Source organism: Stereum hirsutum, assembly GCF_000264905.1.
Source record: "Stereum hirsutum FP-91666 SS1 unplaced genomic scaffold STEHIscaffold_14, whole genome shotgun sequence".
Classification (NCBI taxonomy): Eukaryota; Fungi; Basidiomycota; class Agaricomycetes; order Russulales; family Stereaceae; genus Stereum; species Stereum hirsutum.
Window position 1 is genome coordinate 667,905 of NW_006763144.1, and position 21,315 is coordinate 689,219.

The 21,315-nt window shown below is 50.2% G+C and overlaps 6 protein-coding genes across 6 annotated transcripts; 2 read left to right on the forward strand and 4 right to left on the reverse strand.

Annotated features, from left to right (window-relative positions):
* Nucleotides 1–369: 369 nt before the first annotated feature.
* Nucleotides 370–1,878, reverse strand: STEHIDRAFT_84109 (cysteine synthase). Its single transcript, XM_007307958.1, has 6 exons — nucleotides 1,762–1,878; nucleotides 1,560–1,690; nucleotides 1,346–1,460; nucleotides 862–1,264; nucleotides 615–806; nucleotides 370–557 (listed from the first exon to the last, which is right to left on the reverse strand). Exons 1-6 carry the CDS (start codon nucleotides 1,867–1,869, stop codon nucleotides 421–423), a joined length of 1,086 nt encoding a protein of 361 aa, XP_007308020.1. The 5' UTR covers nucleotides 1,870–1,878; the 3' UTR covers nucleotides 370–420.
* A 455-nt stretch (nucleotides 1,879–2,333) lies between these two features.
* Nucleotides 2,334–3,573, reverse strand: STEHIDRAFT_102230 (CPS1 protein). The gene is made up of 6 exons (XM_007307959.1): nucleotides 3,440–3,573; nucleotides 3,311–3,376; nucleotides 3,201–3,251; nucleotides 2,890–3,141; nucleotides 2,748–2,823; nucleotides 2,334–2,681 (listed from the first exon to the last, which is right to left on the reverse strand). The coding sequence occupies exons 1-6, from the start codon at nucleotides 3,465–3,467 to the stop codon at nucleotides 2,606–2,608; spliced, it is 549 nt and encodes a 182-aa protein (XP_007308021.1). The 5' UTR covers nucleotides 3,468–3,573; the 3' UTR covers nucleotides 2,334–2,605.
* Nucleotides 3,574–6,385: 2,812 nt separating this feature from the next.
* STEHIDRAFT_113920 (uncharacterized protein) lies at nucleotides 6,386–8,230 on the reverse strand (the record flags this gene model as incomplete). The annotated part of the gene is made up of 5 exons (XM_007307960.1): nucleotides 6,386–6,476; nucleotides 6,829–7,177; nucleotides 7,221–7,457; nucleotides 7,855–8,065; nucleotides 8,165–8,230. 5 exons carry the CDS (start codon nucleotides 8,228–8,230, stop codon nucleotides 6,386–6,388), a joined length of 954 nt encoding a protein of 317 aa, XP_007308022.1.
* Nucleotides 8,231–10,643: 2,413 nt separating this feature from the next.
* STEHIDRAFT_124161 (uncharacterized protein) lies at nucleotides 10,644–15,240 on the reverse strand. The gene is made up of 4 exons (XM_007307961.1): nucleotides 11,950–15,240; nucleotides 11,799–11,873; nucleotides 11,356–11,730; nucleotides 10,644–11,262 (listed from the first exon to the last, which is right to left on the reverse strand). The coding sequence occupies exon 1, from the start codon at nucleotides 15,198–15,200 to the stop codon at nucleotides 12,885–12,887; it is 2,316 nt and encodes a 771-aa protein (XP_007308023.1). The 5' UTR covers nucleotides 15,201–15,240; the 3' UTR covers nucleotides 10,644–11,262; nucleotides 11,356–11,730; nucleotides 11,799–11,873; nucleotides 11,950–12,884.
* Nucleotides 15,241–15,867: 627 nt separating this feature from the next.
* Nucleotides 15,868–17,506, forward strand: STEHIDRAFT_102234 (uncharacterized protein; the record flags this gene model as incomplete). The annotated part of the gene is made up of 6 exons (XM_007307962.1): nucleotides 15,868–16,458; nucleotides 16,516–16,646; nucleotides 16,714–16,863; nucleotides 16,930–16,983; nucleotides 17,048–17,171; nucleotides 17,248–17,506. The coding sequence occupies 6 exons, from the start codon at nucleotides 15,868–15,870 to the stop codon at nucleotides 17,359–17,361; spliced, it is 1,164 nt and encodes a 387-aa protein (XP_007308024.1). The 3' UTR covers nucleotides 17,362–17,506.
* Nucleotides 17,507–17,737: 231 nt separating this feature from the next.
* On the forward strand, nucleotides 17,738–19,782 carry STEHIDRAFT_124162 (UV excision repair protein Rad23). Its single transcript, XM_007307963.1, has 7 exons — nucleotides 17,738–17,868; nucleotides 17,983–18,079; nucleotides 18,153–18,232; nucleotides 18,342–18,665; nucleotides 18,758–18,919; nucleotides 18,987–19,355; nucleotides 19,438–19,782. Exons 1-7 carry the CDS (start codon nucleotides 17,827–17,829, stop codon nucleotides 19,549–19,551), a joined length of 1,188 nt encoding a protein of 395 aa, XP_007308025.1. The 5' UTR covers nucleotides 17,738–17,826; the 3' UTR covers nucleotides 19,552–19,782.
* Nucleotides 19,783–21,315: the final 1,533 nt, after the last annotated feature.

A 21,315-nucleotide genomic window follows, 5' to 3' on the forward strand; every position in this document is an offset into this window, starting at 1 on the left:
TGGGATGTTTCGGAAACGTTAAGAACTGGAATATGCGGTGATTGAGAAGGCAAAACTTGGTTGAAGTCGCAAGCGATAAGTCACTCACCTCGACGAGTTGGACCTTTTTGCCCTTGCCATGTGTCTCGACTTTGGTCAGATCGCTGCCGACGGTCTCAGCAATTCCAATGACGTATTGTCGAATCCAAGGAGAGTTTAAGCTGGACGCCATCCAGTAGGACAGTTCGTTATGCTGTAACTGTTTGACGACGCAAGCGCTTGACGACACGACTGACGATGTCGCGACGCGCTTGTCACTGTGACCGGACGCGAAGCGTTACTGTGGCACTCAGCGCCACTTCACCTCTATGTACTCAAGAAATTCGAGTTGGCATACATGAAATAATGCTTTATTTGCATCATCGCAGTACATGATTAATTCTAGTCTAAAACAGCATACTTCTTCAGATGTTCTGGGATAGCGTCCGAAAGACCCTTGCTCTCCAACCATTTCTTCGAGAACAGCCGACTCTGATAACGATAGGCCCCATCGCAAAGAATTGTAACAACAGTCTTGCCTAACAGAAACGAATATTTAGCAACTCTGGATGATCGTGAAGGAAGTCATGATGTACCTGGGCCGAGCGACTGAGCCATCTCATATGCTGCCACGACGTTCAATGCGGAACTCGCTCCGAGGTACAATCCTTCAGTGTCGAGCAGATCGTAGATCATAGCGATAGACTTCTCGTCCGCGATGCTCAGAGAGCCAGAAACCTTCTCCACGAATGTGCCCAAATTGTTCGTGATACGTCCCTGGCCGATACCTACACCCCTCACTCACTTTAATCACAAATAGCCCTGATAGAGGAAGTAACGCACCTTCGGTGATGGAGCTGCCGGTCCTCTCCTTCAGCTTACCACCGCTAGTGATATAGCTGTGCAACACACTGCCCGGCGGGTCAGCAATCCAGATCTGCGTCTTGCCCTGACTCTTCTCCGTCAAATACCTCCCCACACCAGCGAGTGTGCCCCCCGTCCCAGTCGCACAGATGAAACCATCCACGTCTCCGTTTGTCTGAGTCCAGATCTCAGGACCCGTCGTCCGGTAATGTGCCTCGGCATTCGCGGTGTTGTCGAACTGGTCTGTCCAGATAGCGTTGGGGATGCTCTCAGCGTACTCGCGAGCTTGATGATTGTAATTTAGAGGATTCTCGAACGCGACTGCAGGAACAGGCCGAACGTCTGCGCCGAGCATGCGAAGAAGGTCGATCTTTTCTTGACTCTGCGAGAATAACGCGTTCAGCACGGAGTCCCCGACGGATTCAAGGGTCGCATGAAATACAGTGGGAAATGAATAACGCACCTGAGTATTTGGCATATAGATAACGCACTTGTAGCCCTTGGCTCTGCAGACATGAGCGAGGCCAATACCGGTGTTTCCTGCAGTACCCTCAACGACTGTACCTCCTGGCTTCAAACTGCGAGACCATAGAAATATAGCAGGTAGAAAGATGATAGATTGGGCAACGAAGTCAGCCTCTAAAACATCCCAAGGAGGTATCAGGTAAAACACGCACCTTCCATTTGCCTCCGCATTCTCGACGAGACCGAGAGCAGCGCGATCCTTCACGCTTCCACCAGGGTTCTGGAACTCAGCTTTGCCATATACACGCGAGCCAGTCTTCTCTGAGAGTTTCTTCAACAGAATCTAGAGATATCGAGAGGTTTATAGTAAGCCGAGAGCAAGTCCTCGATGTCGTGGATGAAAGTCAAGCGCACCAAGGGGGTGTTTCCGACGGCGCCAGTGAGACCTTGCACGGCTTGAGTGGTAAAGCCTCTCCGTGACCGACCGGCCACCCTGGACACCGAACGCAGCGCAGATATCATGACGGTTCGTAGACAAGTTGTGGTCAAGCGACGAGCGTGGACAGAATATTTTGAGATGTCATTTGCTGACTTTTGCGAGTAAAGGCGTCATCTATGCGCGATGCGTGCAAGGAAAGAGTGGCGACGTTAGTCGTGGCAGCTTACTGGGTTACGCCACACGACCATACACCGCTCAAGAGACGAAATGGAGAAAAGCGCGAGCTATCATTCATGTAGTGCTATACGAGCAGGGCTACGATACAGACCTCACGCGCCAACAAAATTTGCAGCGCGCCAACGGGTTTGGTGACCCGCAACCCCCTACCGAAGCTAATTACGAGAGCGTATCCATGCACTTCTGGCATGCATCATACGTTCAGAAATCAGCTGCCGCGCCGTACCATATCATTAGAGAGTAATAAGATGCTGTCCGTCGAAATTTAGAAGCACAGAAAGAACGTCTTGAAAAGCAAGAGAAACGAGTGGTTGAGGTTGATGGGCTGTATCGGACAAGGGCAAGTCTGGGCAACCAGATCATGGCGGGGGAAAAGAAGACTATAGATTCAGGGGACCATTATCCGGTGGGGGAGCGCGTGGGAGGGTGTCATCTGGGACCATAGTCAAGAGGCTGGAGCAGATAATGGTAGGGTATATGGCGAGAAGATGATATAAGGGAATAGCGAGGGACCCATAACAAGGAAAAGAAAGAGGACAAGTGGAAAAGACGAAAATGAAAGAGAAAGCATATGAAACGAACTCATTGCTGGCGCTTTTTCACGTTCTGAGATAACCATTGGAGACCCTCGAACAAGCCCTCTCCTGTGGTGGCACAACTATAGAAGAGGAAAGATGTCAACGAACGCGGCCTTCGCACCCTGGGAGCGAACGGAGTGGCTCACCTTGGGTGCACATACCACGCACGGTCACGCATCCGGTGCAGCCCCAGCTTCTCGGTGACTTCTGCTGGTGACATGGCTGCGTGAAACGAGGGAGTATGTATCAGAAAGAAGGCGCATGAGCTGGTGCATATCACAGACGCACCTCCGGGTAAATCCTGCTTGTTCGCGAACACAAGCAACAAACACTCTTTCATCTCCCTATCGCTTAATATCCGATGCAGCTCCTGCTTCGCCTCGTCTACCCTCTCACGATCCTGACTATCCACAACGAAAACTAGACCCTGCGTGCCGGTGTAATAATGCCTCCAAAGCGGCCGAATCTTATCCTGGCCGCCAACATCCCACACATTGAACTTCACGTTCTTGTATGTCACGGTTTCAACGTTGAAGCCGACTGGTAAAGTGGTAAGTATGGGACAAACGCATATGATGTGTGACAGCGGCTGTGCGTACCGGTTGGGATGGTGGTAACGGACTGGTTGAGTTTGAGTTTGTACAAAATAGCTGGATAAGTCGAACGGTGAGCGCAGCACACATGTAAGTACAGGCAGAGACCGCCGTACTTGTCTTTCCGGCAGCGTCAAGTCCAAGCATCAACAACCTCATCTCCTTATTGCCGAAAATCTTGCCTATACACAGCGAGAACCGTGGCTCAGTAAAGACGACACCGGTGCCAGTTTACGTTCACATACCGAGGGCTTTCGAGAGGTTTGCACCCATGATGACTGAAGGTTGGAGGAATAGAAGGTAAGGAACGACAGGGAGAAGGGGGCAGGCAAAAGAGCCAGAGAAGGGAGGCGGCGGCGAGGCGGGGTGGAATGCTGAGTTCAAGGTCGGTCAACACTCGAAACGGTGCCAGGCGGAGGACCCCAAACTTGCCACGCGACCGACGCGACCAAATAGGCTTGTCGCTTCCGCATTTGGTGCTGTCTTCTCTGCTTATGGCAGTGATAACACCATGGTAACTTCCACCATTTACAGCATCACAGCCGCTTTCAGAACGATAAACACCCATCTTCGGCGTGCACCAAACACCAAAATATGTAAACCAGACAAGCACCTTATGAAGAAATTCAATCCTACACAACACTTGCATTTGGTAATGAATGGCATTGCAAACACTCAAACCAGCCTATCCTTGGCCTATCCACATTTGTTTAAAACATTATTTTTCCGAAATGAGATGAATTTATTTCTAGTCTCAATAGGAATCCAGATTTTTCACTGAGCTAACTAATTGCCACCAGTTTTCTTTCGCAAATGGAAAGACCGAGGTCTGCAGGAGAAGACACTTCCTGTGAATCAGAGTGTCCTTGAATTCAGTACAGTGTAAGTGGGTGTGGGAGCATGCATCGGTGAAGCGGGGAACTCCGAGCGGAGTTCCAATTGATCTTGGAAGGACATCATTCTTCAAAATCCTGCTCTTGAAATGAACATTTGAATGAACCTGATGCACGCTCCGAGCTACAAACTTGTGAGGGTGAAACAAACTCGGAAGAAGAACACGAGATACCCATATGCGAACTTAGCCTACTTTGTGTCCATTGTTGTCTTGAATGTTTTGCCTTGTACATGAGTTTTTCTTCATCTTGTAAATTCTCGTCTTGTTCTGGCGACCTCTGTTTACATGCTACAATTCCATTAAAGGCTCTACTTGGTGTTTCCAGTAGCGTACATTGATGGACATCTGTCTTACTCATCCTACACAGCCAGTCAGTCATTGTAGCTTAGAATATTTGTCACTTGGTGCTCCTTTTGTCGTTTGGGTAGAACATTGGCTCAGACGGACTCTAGTATATATAGTAGACACATCTGTCATTATCACGACCATACCAGAACAACCATGTCCTACAAAGAGGGGTTGCTGGCAGGCGATCTCTTACTCAGAAACACACACCAAGGGCGAGGAAAAGGTTGTATAGGGGGGAGATTGACGATCTCAAGACTAGAGTACAAAACAGGAAGTAGGTAGGTTTATATACTAGCCAGAACCAAACACAACCAAACCCAGGCCACAGTGGCACAGAAACTCGGAAAAGTGTGGCCCAACTGTGGCACACACCAGGAAATAATAGAAAAGGCATGGAAATGATGAAAGGTCATGACACTCTCGGTTCAAGACCACTCTACACTACTAAGAGAGAATATAATCCGCACAAGCACTGGAAGAGAGGGGAGAGACCTTGTGCAGACAGGGTTGGAGAGTAAATTGAGTTGGGTGACTATCCAGGAATAGACGATCTTGAAACTGAGTAAATATATGACTGAGCTATCCTATTTATACGAGAGAAAGTCCGAGTCATATCCAGCCGAGACTTGTACGAAAAAGCAGAGAATGACAAATGTTCTAAGGTAAGGAGACTGTCTGAGTCATGCAAGTCATAATAAATGTACCCATCGCTGTACACTACAATAAACACTAAGAGAACTGTGCAGATGTATTGTAGCATGCCAGAAGAGGTCTCTAGAATGAGACGAGAGTGTACAGTAAAATATAGATGACCAGAATGAGGAAAAACAATCAAGAGAACAATGGACAGGCACAGATTCAAGCCAAGCCTAAGTATTCATCAGAACATGGTACGGAAATCTGATGAAATGGCAAAACAACAACATGAGGCGATAGGGGAATGCTATAGCTTTCGATCTATACCAAATACTCGGAGTTAGGACGGGTGGAAGATGAAAAATAGGGGATGCATTGTTATCAGATGGCCCTGAGATGAGCTGTGTCTCAGAAATGTCGCCCTACACCAATTCTGCTCCGAATATTCCATAAATGGTATTAATCGAAAGGTATGGATCCATAGAGTATACGCGCATTTTGTTTGGATTTAATAGATGCCCTACAGCCTTTTCTAGAGCGAGTGCAAGCTGAGGAAGGACAGGGGAAGCAGAGTTTGAAACGATCTACAGGAACCAGGAGCTCGGCCCGACCTCCGGTTCCTGAGCTCTGCTCGGGGTGTGGACTGCTGGGAGCTTCGAATAAAATGGTAGAATTGCCAGAAAAATCGTGGAAGACTTCTCGAGTTGTGTATCTTCCTCTGCATGTGAGACATTTCAGAGGTTGTCCGGGAAAATGCCTCACAATGCAATTATAAGTGAGGGAGGAGGAAAAGTCGAAATGGACGCGACTTCCGGGGTTAGCCGGGTGTTTCCCACGATCTCCAGTTCCAGAGTGGTCTGCGAGTGGAGGTCCCAATAAAATTGGATAAATGCTGGAAAGAATTTGAGCATGTCTTCTAGGTTTTTATTCCGTCTGTGAATATTCATGGGCGAGGATGGTAGGGAAAATGTCTCTTAGGAAAGCGAAATCAGATAGGCATACTACTGGGATATCCAGGTGTGGAGGGTGTGGAGGTCTGGTAATATTTCCTAGGACTTGTAATGATGCCCGATTACTGTGAGACACTTTTAGAGGGTAGGATGGACATGTAACCGCTTCGTATGTGCAAGGTAGGCTGCCGGAATGTCCTATGCCATCCTCAATAATCCAGGGAACCTCTAAGAAGACTGTTCTAGCTCATAGGCTTCATCTCCAGGCTACTCTCCTCGTGTAGAGTCGTTGGAGTATGAAGTGGAAAGGCGAGGAAAGTATGGTACACGAAGAATAATGTGGGGGGAAGTCCAGCAAGCAATTATCCTCGGATATTGAAGCCATACTTGAGTGGGAATGATAGGTGTCGAGCCTGAGGTGTAGTAGAGAGTTGTAGGTGATCCCTGTGCGTCCTGAGAAGTGAAAATCGAAGTAGAAAAATATATGGAGAGTATAAAGTCGAGGGGGATGATGAGAGAGAGAGGAGAGTGGTCGGGGTCGAAGTAGAACCAAAAATGAGAGCATGTGTAACCGGAAAAATGTACAGTAGTGCAAATAACAAGGAAGGGCGAAATGAAGGGGGTAGAATGGTGTAGTGGATTGAGAAATAAAGCGGAGTGTGATAGGAGTAGATGAGAGGGTCTACTGAATGTGTAAAAAGATACGAAAAAAGAAGGGTGTAAGAAAAAATTAAAGGCCATAAAAATCCTCGCTGCTGCTCGGATTCCTCGCCTATGCTTGCTAGCTTCGGCTCGGGTACCTCACCTTTGCTTGCTAGCGTCGGCTCGGACGCTCATGACATGAGCCTTCTTATATACTGGCTGCAAACTGCTGGAAGGAGGCAGAGGACCACTATTGCTATTGAAAGTGAAAGCTGAAGCGGCAGAGGATGAAGGAGTAGGCATGGCCAAGAAGAATAGCGAAGCAGGAGCAACATTCGGAGCCGTGATCAGTGGTGCTACGCTAGAAGCAACGGCATTTAAGGTGAAATCTGCTATGATGAGGCCGTACTCGGTAGCATTAAATGTAGCAAGGTCATGACAAAGGTTAGCCGTGGCCTTCTTACAAATACCAAATGTCATAAGTGGGCACAATTTTTTAATTATGTCGGTAGCTGAGAGACGCAACTGTATGGTGATAGGCCTCAAGACAATCACCTTGAGTCCTATACACTTCCTTGGTAAGACAAACAACCACAGGGGTGACAGGTATGAACTCAGCAAAAATGAGGTCCTTTTCCCCAGAGCGATTGAGAGGGGCGTCAGCGAGACCGAGGACATTACTGAGAGTAATGTTCTCCTGACGTGGTTTGACACAATGACCAGCCACAGTTAAGTTACAATATGGAATGAATTTGATGTTCTTGATGGTGGTGAGGAGCCACACTGGTAGCGCTGTAACAGCATATATGCAGACAAAAATTTGTCAGTGACAATGAATGATGAGATGAAGATATGAAACAAGGCAACTAGGCCACGAATGATCTGCAAAAGAGTTACAGGTGGGCAAGCCTGAACGAGTATGAAAGCGGATGGGCAAGCCCAAATAACAAAAAGAGATATGCAACATGAATGGATGTAAAATGAGAAGGTGTTATATAATGAAAGTGGGACAGAAGGATGTGTGATATTATGAGGAACTCCAAAGGAGTTGAGATGTTGTGAACAGAATGTTTGATAATGTATAGAGGTGATAATGAATAAAGATGAGGAATAGAGGTAGGTGTGAAGGTGAAAGAGGAAGAGGAAGTGAAAGTGAAAGGAAAGGAAAGACAGATAATTAGACACTTACGAAACTCAGTAGTGTCAGCAGTAAATCCTTCAACCACATCTGGAATCAGCTTTGTTCTGCCTGAAATGGTAGCAGCAGCAGCATGTGCGTGCTTGGTAACCTTTGCTGACACGACCATAGCAGCTTGCATATTGGTAGCAGGCGGGAAAGGTTGAGCAAGAGCAGGCACGGCAGCTTGGAAAGATCCCTGGGTGGGCTGCTGGACGGGTTGCTAGGCGGGCTGCTAGATAGGTGGTTGGGTAGCGGGCGGTTGGACAGCGGATTGAGAAGTGTGTTGTTGAGCGGCAGGCTGAATGGCGAGCTAAGGTACACTAGGCTGCTGAGGGGCGGACTGCTGGCTATTTCCACTGTTGTTGGCACCACTGTTTGTGCCCATGGGGACCGCCTGGCCGTTGGTGGGTATATGGTCACTTGAGGCATTAGCAATTAACTGTGACCCAGCGGGAGCTGGTTGGCTCCCTGAACAAGCCTGAGGTGAGGGAGGGGAATTTGACCATTACCGTTGGCTATTATAAGTAAAAGTGATGAAGGGTATCATAAAAGGGGAGCTTAAAGAGTCTATTAATAAAAACAAATGTGAGAACGAAGGTTGAGGCAAAGAACAAGAAAAGTTGTGAATCAAAGGAAGTGGAACGAACTAAGGACTCGAGGAGTGACATGCATGAACATGAAGGAATGTGTAGTGTAAGGAGCATACATACGGACATATTCTTTTTTTTTCCCTTTCCATTTATTTCCACATTTCCCTCTAGCCTTTCCACTTCCCTCCTCTTCGAACACACCCCCTTCCACTTACTCCGAGTTTCTCCTACATACCCTTGACTATGACTTCCGACTTTTCGGGACCTTACTTCTTCTACGCTCCCACATCACTTCCAATTGGCTCCCTCACATACAATATGTGTCGCTACGGTTAACTACTTCTCCTTTCCGATTAGTTACCCAGCTATGCTCAAGAGTCCGGCTATCTCGTCAACCAACTTGGCCGGCCTCCCTTTGCTTCTGTCTCTCACGTTCTACCCGATTGGCTCAGACCCTCTCCATCAGCTTCTAGCCCCTCATAGTATATATAGTGGTCTGCATGTATCTACGTACCCTATCTTTGAGCTCGTCAACACCTGGACTAGCTTTCTGACTCAATTTATCTTTTGCCCCCTTCAACCTTGTCTCTTCAGACTGTCTTGTGAACACCACCTGCAACCTCAAATCGCCTCTTCACCTTTGGACCTGGGTCAGCGGTGGAAGACACTCAGATTGACGTTGAGTAAGCCCGGCCATGACATATGGTCAAACTCCGCTCGGCTGGACACTGGCTCCGACCTTGGCAGGCTCAGCCTTTCTGCATTAATATATGAAGCCTACCTCGACAAGTGACATATATTTATTTATCTTTATGATAAATATATCTATTTAGATAATCTTATTTCTCGCCCTTCCTTTCTTCATCTTGCACGGTCACCTCCATCACATCAGTGTCTCTTATCTTCAAAGGTATATATACAAACCTCTTCATTATATATAAATGATACTGAACTTTATCACTTGTATTTTTAGTGTAATCACTAGTGCGTCTATCTTTTCCCTTGCTGCAGAGCATTTCCTAAGCTGGTGCTCAGTATTCACTATAGCTTTGTCTTTGTGAAAGGAGCACAAACTGGTTCTTCTCTAGCCCTATCCTCCTTCTTCTCAGACCTAGCATGCAACTTCCATACCCTTCACAATTTGAATCTACACTGAGGTCACCCTCGTTATCACAAGCAATCTCAAAGAATACTAACCTACAACAAGACGGTCTGTGATTATAGCTTTGATTGATCACTCTTTCTACTTGCATCTCCTATCTGATTCTGACCATGATGTTCAACCCTTCAGTTTTCTATCATATGGATGATCAAGGTGATATTTATTACCGTTGATTGCAAATCTTGTTGTTACTTATTTCAATTTCTCCTATCCTGGACAAGCAGACATCCCAGCTTGGGAAGTCCTTCTTGATAACTCTGGTGGTGAAGGAGCAGAGCAGGATCACTCCTCAATTTCGAATGATGTGCAGACATCTTCAGACATCGGACGAATGGCTACCGGTCTGTGTGACAGTGTCAGTGTCACAGGTCACACTCAGTCACAGATCAGTGACACATCAACAGTCTCGCGGAACGACGTCGAGGAACTCTTGACCTCTGCCTCTAACTCGACTGGAACATACAGCACAACCCCAACATCAGGCTCCGTAACAGGAATCACAAGAAAGTCCTCACCTAACCCTCTGGTTGTTGCTCTCAATTTGCACCATGCATCGAGCTTAGGCCACATCGTCAAAGGCTCGCGGACAGCCTCTGTGTCACGTAGCGTCGCCACACAGTCATTTTCTCCGCTACGACGTGGCCCCAAACCTTCACGCAAACTCGAGGGTGTTATACTCCCGTCCCGCCATGCTCTGGCCAAGGCACGAAAGTCTCGTGTGATTCGGTCTCTTACCGAGGTCAAGGCGCCATCTGCAGTGAGCATAAAATTATCCTTCTGCATGTTCACAATAGGTCAATTACTAAATATATCTTTCAGAACTCTGTGGTAGACTCGGAAGAATGGGATGTGATCCTTTTGTCCCCACCTCGGAAGGTTCATGCACTCCCACCACTTCAGAAGAGCCATGACTCAACCCCACGAGTCAACTCCCAGCACTCTGGCCTTCACGACGAGTCGAACGGGACTCTCCTGCCTCGACTTCCCTCTGAGGACCCTATTTCCCTCCCTTTACATCTCCCTAATCCCGCACCTGCGTCTCCTTCCTCCTCTGCAACTCATGGGCCCTTGGATGATCTGTCCGGCGTCGTTTCGCCTCTCACTAGCAACGCTCGGTCTCTCGTACAAGTGCTGAACGATGCGTCCAGAGTCAGTCAGACAACGAGGCCTCCCCGCATCCCGCGTCCCGTCCTCTCTATTTCTTCATCATCCGCTCCTCCACCCCGCGCGCCCTCGCCGCCTTCGGATTCGCCCTCAAATGCACCTGTGCTTTCGAAGGCAAGCTCCAAAAGGCGCCAGCTCGCTGCTATTCCTGAAGAGATCGACGTTGCGACACACGAGTTTGACGAGTGCTTGGGTGCGGCCGAAATCACGCTAGTGCCCAGCCAGGATGTCTACCCCGTTGACGAGAGTGGCGAAGTGATTATGGATGAGAGGGAGAGGTCATATTTGAAGCGCTACTCAATGGATGCAAGGAGGTTGGTGCGCGGATACTTGACTCAGAGCGAAAGCATAGGCGCAAAATACCCTGGATACAACGATCTGCCGAATGGTTGCATCTGTCCTCAAGCTTCCTCTGTTTCGACATTTGCCAACATGCTGGAGATGATGTTTGGGGAAGGGGATTTGGAGAGAGGTGCTGGCAGAAAGCCGAAACCGAAACCAGTATGTATACGCTCAGACCTCGTCACTCCTACCCGTTCTTCCTTGTCGGTCTTTGATGTACACAACATATACTGACACTTTTGTTTCACATAGTCTCGTGTGAGGTACACCAACACTATCCTCCCTCCGCTGGAAAATGGGCCTCATGGCATCCTCGATGTCTCGTTCATTGCCACTTCACGCTCCCGCAGTGCGACCTCCGAAATCTCTGAGGACGGCCCAGCCAGGCTCTCTCTCCCTTCCTCCGCTCAAGTTTCGGAGCGTGCTCGTCGTGCGGCGAAAAGGCGACGTTTGGAGAACGACGACACCGACGCACATTCCTCGAGCGTACCCGTAATTGACGTTGAAAATACGGGAGCAAGCGTCCCGGCGACCGACTTGGCAGAGAGCTTTGACGAGGACTTACTCGCGAACTGGACGAGTGTGTTCCAAAAGGTTGTCAAAGGGAAAAGTGTGACAGATCACCAGGTGTGTGTTCGCCGATCATCTTGTCTTTCTCTGTCCTGATTTCATCCGCAATCGGGCCAAACGTTCAGGCCATGAGCATTATCAGCGGTGTCCTCAGAGATATCGACCGCATAAAGAGCCACGTCGACCTCAACGCCCTACAGGTTTGTCCTCCCTTGATCGACGCTCTTGATTCAACTTCCTGACCTTTTCTCCTCATCATGACATAACACGACGCAGACGAGCGGACTGGGCCAAACCTTGTCTCGGTTCGCTACTCTCGATGAGATCCCCTTCGACGCCGAATTCGCACTACGCGATCGCGCTCGTATTCTCGTCGACTCATGGACTGCGAAATTCGGCATCGCTGAGAGCGGGCTCTAATCGACCACGATTACCCGTTTTTCTTTTGTAACCGCCGCCTTCCCAAACAACCTATTCGGTTACCTTCGTCCTATAATTTTTTCCCTACTCGCTTTCGCAAATCATCGCTCTCGTATGCTGTCGGGTCTTTCTTGAAAGGTCGATCGTCATTGTCATTTTCGTTTCTCTTCTTAGGTGTATGTCGCCTCTTTGATCTAAGTGCTTAGAGATTTCAGCTGGTTTGTTGACATACATACATTTCTCACAAATCCACCATATCCTTCGATTCCATAAGTTCCGTGTCTACTACCGACCTGCCCGAAGAGTAGACGTCCTGAATATAAGTTTCCTTGGATGAGCAGTCAAAATAGTACAGGCACGACCGACGCGGTAAAGGCACAACGGAGCACGACAGAGACGGAAAACGAAAACAGGCGAGGAAAAAGTAGATGTCGTGGTGCATGAACCATGGTCATAAGTCGAGTCTATGCAGGACGAGTAGCGTGAAGTGACAACGGAGTAGTAATAGGTGTGGCATATGTAGATAGCAATATTGAGATCCAACGAAACCCAGTTATAATAAGGACAAGAGGAACAACGCGACAAACTACTAAGGAAACAGAGAACAGCACAAAAAAACCGGATGAGATCAGAAGCACATGAGCAGGAAGACGGAGAGAAAGAAACGCACAAAGACGAATAAAGAAGCACCAAAACACATAAAACAAAACTCTATGGTACACAAGCAGACCCTCCCATCCATCCATCCGTCCACCTCCTCAACTGAGCCAAATATCCACCTCAACTTCCACTCACGCACCCGATTGGACCCCCGTCTGCCCCATCCCACTCTGACTGAACACCTTCAGCCACCCCTCGCCCATATCCGCCTTCAACGCCTCGATCCTCGCTCTAAACGCCTCCGCATCCCTCATCTCCTCCGCCACCGACTTCCCTCCTCGTGCCCCTCCTTGACCATTAAGGCTCACACCATCCCGCGCAGAATCTGGTGGAGGCTCGAAGACAGAGGCGGCGGCTCGTGCCCTACGAGCGGCACTCTTGTTGCCCTTCACACGAAGACTGTTATGTCCGGCTCCGTTGCGGGACATGGTGGTTGTGAAAGCGGATGGCGGAGAGACGGTGGAGGGGGGTTGTGTTGGTGGTGACGGTGAAGAGTGGGGAGGAGAAGATGGTCTTGAAATGATCACGTCTGTCTGTGAACGCTGATGTCTCGTCTTCGGACGTCGTATCGAACCCGTGTTCGGTGCGATGGCGGAAGCTCGAGGTGTAGTATCTTCACCATGCGCTGGTGAAGCGGATCGTGGTGGAGGTGCTGCTGCAGAAGTTATGGGTGCTGCGGCTGAAGCAGCACGAGCGTGTCCAGCTCCATTGCGTGTAACAGGACTCGTGGACCTCGCGCGCAAGCTCTGGTCGTCGCCGTCCAAATCCACGATCCGCTTAATCTTCCTCCGCTTGCCCTTGCTCACTACTGGAGGAACATACGGCGATCCGCTATGCGCTGAACCGGACGGGGAAAGGCCAGGGCTGCTTGACGAGCTCGCTGGATTGATATGTGGCGCGGGCACGACTGCACCGACAGGGATGACGGGCGGTGAATAAGCCTTCGAGACGGGTCGCGCCGACGTCATCTGCTGGTTAGGTTGAGCTGACAACTGCGATTTCTCGTAGAACCCTGCCGGTGTGCCATCCAGCAGGATGCTCTTTCCCTCCTTCCAAAAGAAATCGAAGCATTTCACTCGATAGTTCTCCTCGATGTCTACGAAAGGGTTCCCTTCGATCGACACTTCGCTGACGTTGGGCAATGTTGCGAGTCTGCCGACCTCGCCGGTGTCCTCGAGGAGGTTGTGCCGGACGTCAATACGCTCGAGGGCCATGAGACGTTCAAGACCGCAGAGGGAATCGAGACGGTTATGCGATAGGTCGAGTCGGAGGATCTGGCCTAGTTGTTTGTAGATTCCTAGGACTGAGTCGATCATGTTATCGGAGAGGTTGAGGGAGATGAGGTTGTAGAGCTGTGAGAGGCCGGGAGGTATAGATACGAGCAGATTTGACGAAAGGTCGAGATGGGTGAGTGATGTCAGATAGTGTAATGGCGATGTTGGGAGGAACGTCAGAGAGTTATCCGAGAGGGAGAGGAATCGTAGGAAAGCCCATTTCGAGGAGCCTAATTGAGGAAGGTCGGAATCCGAGTCCGAGTGAGGTAGAGGCGGCTGTTGAGGCTTCTCCGTCGTAGGTGTATCCGCCTCTTCTGTATCCTCAGTAATTGCTTCTGGGAGAGGTGAACTATAGAAGGAGGATTGTCGTGATGGGCCGTGGACTAGTCTACGCCTCCGACTCGTGATCTCGCCTGCTCTCCTTGCCTGATCGTCCAACACCGCGCTGATGAAGACATCCGACACGTCGTCCAAACCACTCCTCTTTATCGTCAAACTCCACAAGCTATCAGCCAACCTATCCCAACCCAGGAGTGCACGAGGATCAATGTCTATACATTCAAGGGATTGCAAATTCCTGAATGCATCCAATGGCAGCGCGTTCTCGCTGGGTGGATCGTTTGCAAGCTCTGCAATCTTCTTGGGTCCAGGAGCATGTAGTGAGATGGCAGGGATCTTGGTGAAGCTACTGAAGATGTACTTCAGCTCCTGGTCCACGCTAGGAGGTTCCGGACGACCCCAAAGTCCAGCCCCGAGTGAGAGCCGGGATACGGCTGAGAAGGAGGAGCGTATGGATGATAGCGACATCGTCTCCGACTTGTCAGCGTCCGAAAAGAGGTTGACGTAGTTCAGTGGTCGTGATGGACTGTCGACCTTGACGTCGAGTGAGCCAGTTTCAAAGCCGAGAGCCTCGAGGCGCATGAGGAGGTAGAAGAGTCGGTGAATGTCTGTGCTGTACGCGAGTGGTGGAGGACGGCTGGTTGGTGCGGATGCTGGTTCTGAGGCAAACCATGAGAGAGGATTGAACGCGTTCACAGACGATGGAGGAGGTCGCTTTACACTTCTGCGACGACGATAGAAACCAGCCTCTGCTAGCCTGGCTTCATTCGTCCTGATGAAGTTGGCCGTGCGACGAATGTATTCATCGCCTGGCTCATGCTCTGTGGTCGCCATCGTCGTCGTTGTCGCCGTCGGCAGAGTTAATCGCGAGAACGAGATGGTGATGGTACAAGTAGAAGGATATGTGAACTAGGATAGCGGCGAATGTCTCGGGATGACCCAGCGCTAGCAGCTGGCAGGCCGTTGCAAGTGTGCCAGACAGGCGTGGGGCTACACCCCTTACGTAACCGCGTACGTCAGGGGCTGGCAAAAGTTGCGGCCCACAATTCTTGAACTCATTCATCACCGTCGATAATGTTGAGCACGAGTAGACCTCAGCCCAATCGGAAAATATGTGCTTCTAGTCCTAACAGTAACAATCTTGGTACAGCATCTCTTCTTGGCGGCACCGACCATATCCATATTTGCTATCCTGTCAGTGCTCTGTGCCCCAATTCCAGGATATATACCATTGTCACTGTTCTTCGAGTCGCGACTTTGGCGTACAGAGCTCCTCCATTCCAGGCATAATATATCACGTCGCAGAACATTCGCTGAAGGCAGTCAAGCATGGAATGAAACTAGCCATCTCGGGAGTGTAACCTTGTCCTTATTTCTATCCGTGCCTAGGTCTCCTTAGCCAACAGTGACGCTATAGGTCTCCACAGCTGCGCTCTCCCCCTATAAGTACACCCTGTAACCAACCTTCCCCCGTCGCCTTTTCTCGCTCCCGTACCCTACCATGTCTTTCCTCCAGAAACCTTTCGGCGCCGTCGGTAACACTGTCAACGCGGCTGGACAAGGTGTCTCCAGCGGTCTCTCATCCGCCACAAATGCCTTCAACCCGACCAAAGAGCAGCTAAACACTCAGCCAGACCCTTCCAAACCAGATCCCGCACTCACCACCCCAAAGACTGGCCTCGATTCTCAACCCCAACAGCCTCCCGAATCCAGTGGTGGTGGCGGTTTCGGAGGCGTCCTCGGTGGGATCGGTGGAGGTATCAACTCTGCTGTCACCACCGGCGTAGGGTCTCTCGGGGACATCACCTCTGCAGGGTTCAACATCGGCAAGAATGTAGCGAAGACGGGCGTGAACGTTACGAGCAACGTCGCTGTCGGCACATTGGACCTTGCGGGTACTGCTGTGGGTGGCGTCGTGAATTTGGCGGCGGAGACGAGCGGGAAGGTGTTTGAGCCTGTCGCGAGTGGGTTGAAGGCTATTGATGGGTTGCAAGGGCTGGGCGAAGGGTTAGAGTATGTTAATGGATTGCCGGTGAAGGCTGTTAGGGAGGTCGGAGGGTGGACTGTCAAGGCTATGAATATGTCAGGCAAGGTTCGTATCGTTTTGATTCTGTGCATATGGTCGCTGAGGCTGCCTTATTGAATTTAGACCCCTACTTTCTTCGATACCGACGGAGACGGTATCGTGCACTTGGAAGACACCGTCCGCGGTCTCATCGTTCTTGGCCTGGACGAGAAGAACGCGCGCTATGCGGCCTACGCTCTTCATGCCGTCTTCAGGTGTGTAATTTTCATACCTCGACTCTAATGAACGAGAAATGTTGCTAAATAGACGCATTCATGTTAGTTACCCGACCTCCGAGTCCTGGATCCCTGCGAGGGATATGACTGTCCCCATCCGCATCAACAAAATGAAGGACACGCGCTGGGGCAAGAACTGGGGCTCGTATGAGCGGATAGACTGGTGCTCTGATATGGACGTCAATCAGTTCTTTGAGTGAGTTGGAAGGCTGAGTCTCCCCTCACGATTCGTCACGACCTTACGATGGCTGTGGCTATTCAGGACGAACGAGAACGCGACTCGGAGTGAACAGTGGCAGGAGACATTCAAGAAAGGGTACGTCTTTCTATAGCCTTCTAGACATCCGTGAGTACATCATTGACGGCACCGACCCCTCTAGACGTCAGTACTGGGGCGTCTTGCTGCTCATCTTCGAGTGGGGTACGACCTGGCCGTTCTGGATGCCCGAGGGCGTTCCAGTCGATCAGATCCCCTTCAAGGACGACATCGGAAAGGTGGTCAAGGTGAGGCTTCATATCTTTCCTCTTGTTCTCGGTCTCCGTGTACTTTTGTCACTAACACTATTCTACGTGATCTTAGACCCTTGTCCTGCCTACTATCTTTGCGAACTACCAGAAGGCGCGTGAGGCCGACCAGAAGAAGCCAGAAGCTCCTCCGAGCGAGAATGCACCTACGGATGCGAAGGAAGCCTAGAGTAAGGGCTAATCTTCTCGGTGGACTATAGACAGGCGATATCTATGATGTTACACGACCTTTTATGCTTACTCGTTGTGGACTGTGGCCGATGATGCCTTGTATTCTTTACTGTGTATTCTACGCTGCGACGATCATGTTGTATTCCCATGAATAAACGTTCAATTGCTTTCTAACAGCATGTACCGTTTGAATCGTTTTTCCATACATCTACTGTCAAAGTGAAATCGCACTCCTCGCCGTCGAATATGTAGCCCTTGAACTGGAAGTCGGCGAGTGCCACACGTCTTACGTAACGCGACTGCTTGAACGCGTCACCTCAAAGACCGCACCAACTGCAATTGTCAACCTCAGATCGGTACGTCCATCATCCACCATCTTCTCCCGCTCACTCTCGTCCAAACTTACTGACGATTCGATTACTTCTGGGTGGCTCAGATTTGTCCTGTAGCTCAGTAATCCAGCATGAAGATTACAGTGAAGACACTACAGCAGAAGGTGTTCCAGGTGCGCTCTACTGCTATGGAAGGCAATAAGCTAAAGTCCTGGACGCGATTACTGACGTTCACCTTTTTTTCTGTGGGCTGGATTGGTCGCTCTCGCTATTGATCTGTTTGTTAGCTTGATGCGGAGGGGTCAGAGACGGTGGGCGATCTGAAGAAGAAGATCAATGACTTGCAAGGCCACCCGGTAGAGAACCAGAAAATCATTTACTCTGGTGCGCTTCATCGACCCATTGTATCCCTCAGACTCAGTACATGGGCTCACGTGTTGTTTCTGATTCCTTTTAGGCAAAGTTCTGCCAGATGACAAGACGGTAGAGTCATGTAATATCAAGGAGAAGGACTTCTTGGTTCTCATGGTGTCTAAGGTACGCCCTCTGCCCTGCTTTTTATATCATTCCCACTGTGTCACTGTCGCTTTCGACGCCCCTACCGCTCCCCGATATTTATTCATTTTGCTCATACAATTATGTGCAGCCCAAAGCCACACCCGCTGCTTCTTCAAGTACCGCCGCCGCACCTAGCACCCCTGCAGCTCCTGCACCATCTACGCCTCAACCTGCTCCTGCCACACCAGCCGCCCCCGCTCCTGCTCCAGCTGCTGCTGCCCCGGCCGCAACCACACCAGCACCAGCAGCAACCCCCGCTCAATTCGGTGATATGAGCTCTTTCCTGACCGGCAATGCTCTGCAATCATCTATCCAAAACATGGTCGAAATGGGATTCCCTAGAGATCAGGTGTTGAGGGCTATGAGGGCGAGCTATAATAACCCAGATCGGGCGGTCGAATACCTCATGACTGTGCGTTTGCCTGCCGTCCTCTTCTTAGACATACAAGGGCTGTGCAATGGATCGATCTATCGAGCTGATACGATGTGGATTGCTTCATCCAGGGTATTCCCGAGCATTTGCAGGCTGAGGCTGCAGGACCAGCGCCAGGAGCGGCACCCGCGGCACCTGCGCCCGGTTCGACACCTGCTGCTGCCCCGGCACCAGCTGCTCCCGCACCCCAGCCCGCTGCCCAACAACCTGCAGCACCCCAGAATCTCTTCCAGGTAACTTCCTCGACTTCCATCTTTTGGTTACACTCACTCAACTCTATCGTTTCTCCTACCGTTATAGCTCGCTCAACAGCAACAACAGCAAGGAGGCGCCGGTGTCGGTGCTGGTGCCCTTGGTGGTGCTCCCGGTGCAGGTGCCGGTGGAGGCGGAGGAAACTTCGACCTTTCCGCCTTACGCGATAACCCACAGATCGCGCAACTCCGGGAACTCGTCGCTCAGAACCCTGCGCTCATTCAACCGTTGATCCAGCAGTTGGCGGGGAGCAACCCTCAATTGGCACAATTGATCGCCCAGAACCCGGAGGCGCTGTTTCAGTTGCTCGGGGGCGAAAATGGTTTGGACTTTGAGGATGATGGGGAGGGAGGTGGATTGCCTCCTGGTGCGCAGGTCATCAATATCACGGAGGAGGAGAGGCAGGCGATTGAGAGGGTGCGTTATCTTTGGTGCCATTGTTTTTGTGTGACTAGTCGCGATTTCTGGACCCGAGCTGACGTTTTCCTGTGATATCTAGCTCGAGGCGCTCGGCTTCCCTCGACAGGCCGTCATCGAAGCCTACTTTGCTTGCGACAAGAACGAGGAGCTGGCGGCGAACTACCTCTTCGAGGGCGGATTCGACGACTCATAGACACCTCGCGCATATCAAGGAATGCTGAAGGACAATGAGGTGAAGGGAGAAGAGACTGCCGAGGAAGTTTGTCGAGCTATATCTCTTATGCATAGTACTGTATTTTGTTGGACTCCAGACCAGACTCAAGGCCCGCGACTCGTGTTGTAACCGCGATGACGATGACGAAATGATTGACTTGTATACAGTCTGTAGGCTTTTGTTTCTTGGAATACGAGACTTGTGACACGCTATGTGGTGCAAATGTGATATTCAAGAAAGCATGACAAGGAGAAGGTAAGAGGACAGGGTACAGACTACACCCCCGTTCCAGAAAAAGATCCTGTGAAGTCTTGACACTGAATCTTCTCTGGAGAGCCACGGTCAACATCCACGAAGGGCAAAAGACTCAACGATACTTCAGCGTCTCCCTGAGCAAACCTGTCGACGCGCGTCATCGATGATGGTGGCCCCACTGGCACATCAAAGATGGGGTTTCCTTATAAGCCCCCAGCCACAGTTCGAAGCGAACAGCAAGGTGCGTTCTTTCCTTTCTCTTTCCCCCTCTCCTTCTCACTTGTGCAACTTGACGATCTGGCACTGGTGCGTGTGCCCATCGTCTATTAACAGTCTTCGCTCAACAGGATCAGTAGTGCCAGCAGCCGGTATGTGGAGGAGTCTGCTGTTCAGGTGCGCTCACGGGCCCGGCGGCCAGCTGCAGAGTCCCACCTGTCTTGTCAGGTCCCGATGATAAATATGTCTTGTCGCTAAGTTCGTGCACCTGTATTCCCTCAACCTCTCTTCTTGTGAAGTAATTTCTCGGTATTCAACATCTCTGTTCATCCTCATGTATAAGTACATACAATATACATGTTTTTGTCTACCAACTGCAATGATTGAGAGTCTCGTACCGAAAGGAAGAAAGAAAGCAAAAGTGAAAGTAAAACCAAAAGAAAAGAAAAACCCAAAAAAGGCCTAATCAGCGAGACTTGATTGACCCTTTTGCGCACATTCCGTGAACCTCATCGAAGTCTTCTGCGCATCTCCCTAGAGACTACTCTTCAAAAAGACCTGATTGATTTGAGAAGTCACGCTCAAGGAAGACTTCATTGGCACTTCGTGGAGCTTACCCGAAGGATGTCCGGAGACACCCGCGTTGATGTTTAGGAAAGCTTCGCGCGGGTTGGTGGTGTACTCTTCAAAAAGACCTGATTGATTTGAGAAGTCACGCTCAAGGAAGACTTCATTGGCACTTCGTGGAGCTTACCCGAAGGATGTCCGGAGACACCCGCGTTGATGTTTAGGAAAGCTTCGCGCGGGTTGGTGGTGTAGTAAGATAGGAGTACATATGCGACGCGGGTACGAAGATGAAAGCATAAAATCAGACGCTCAAGCACAAGCAACACGACCAAGTATCAGTCTAAACACATTCATGCCAGGTCATCCAAAGTCATCTCGCCCTCCACATTCTCCGATACAGTCGAGTACCTATTAGCAGACGTAGACTTCGACATCATATCACCACTGGCACCAGAGCCATTCGAGCTGTGTGAACGATGGACGGGACCAACCGTTGACCGTGTATTTGTACTTTGGCCCAGAGGGATACGACCGACCCGGGTCATGGTGGTTCTGGGCTTCATGTCGTGTGGGATGTTGACGCTGGTGTACATGTCGAGTTCATGGCGGAGAGTTTGGGAATGGGCGAGAGCATTGTCACGCTCCTGGGTCACGGTGAGGAGAGTCTGCAGAGGAGATGAGGTCAGTAAGATTGAGAAGGAGTAC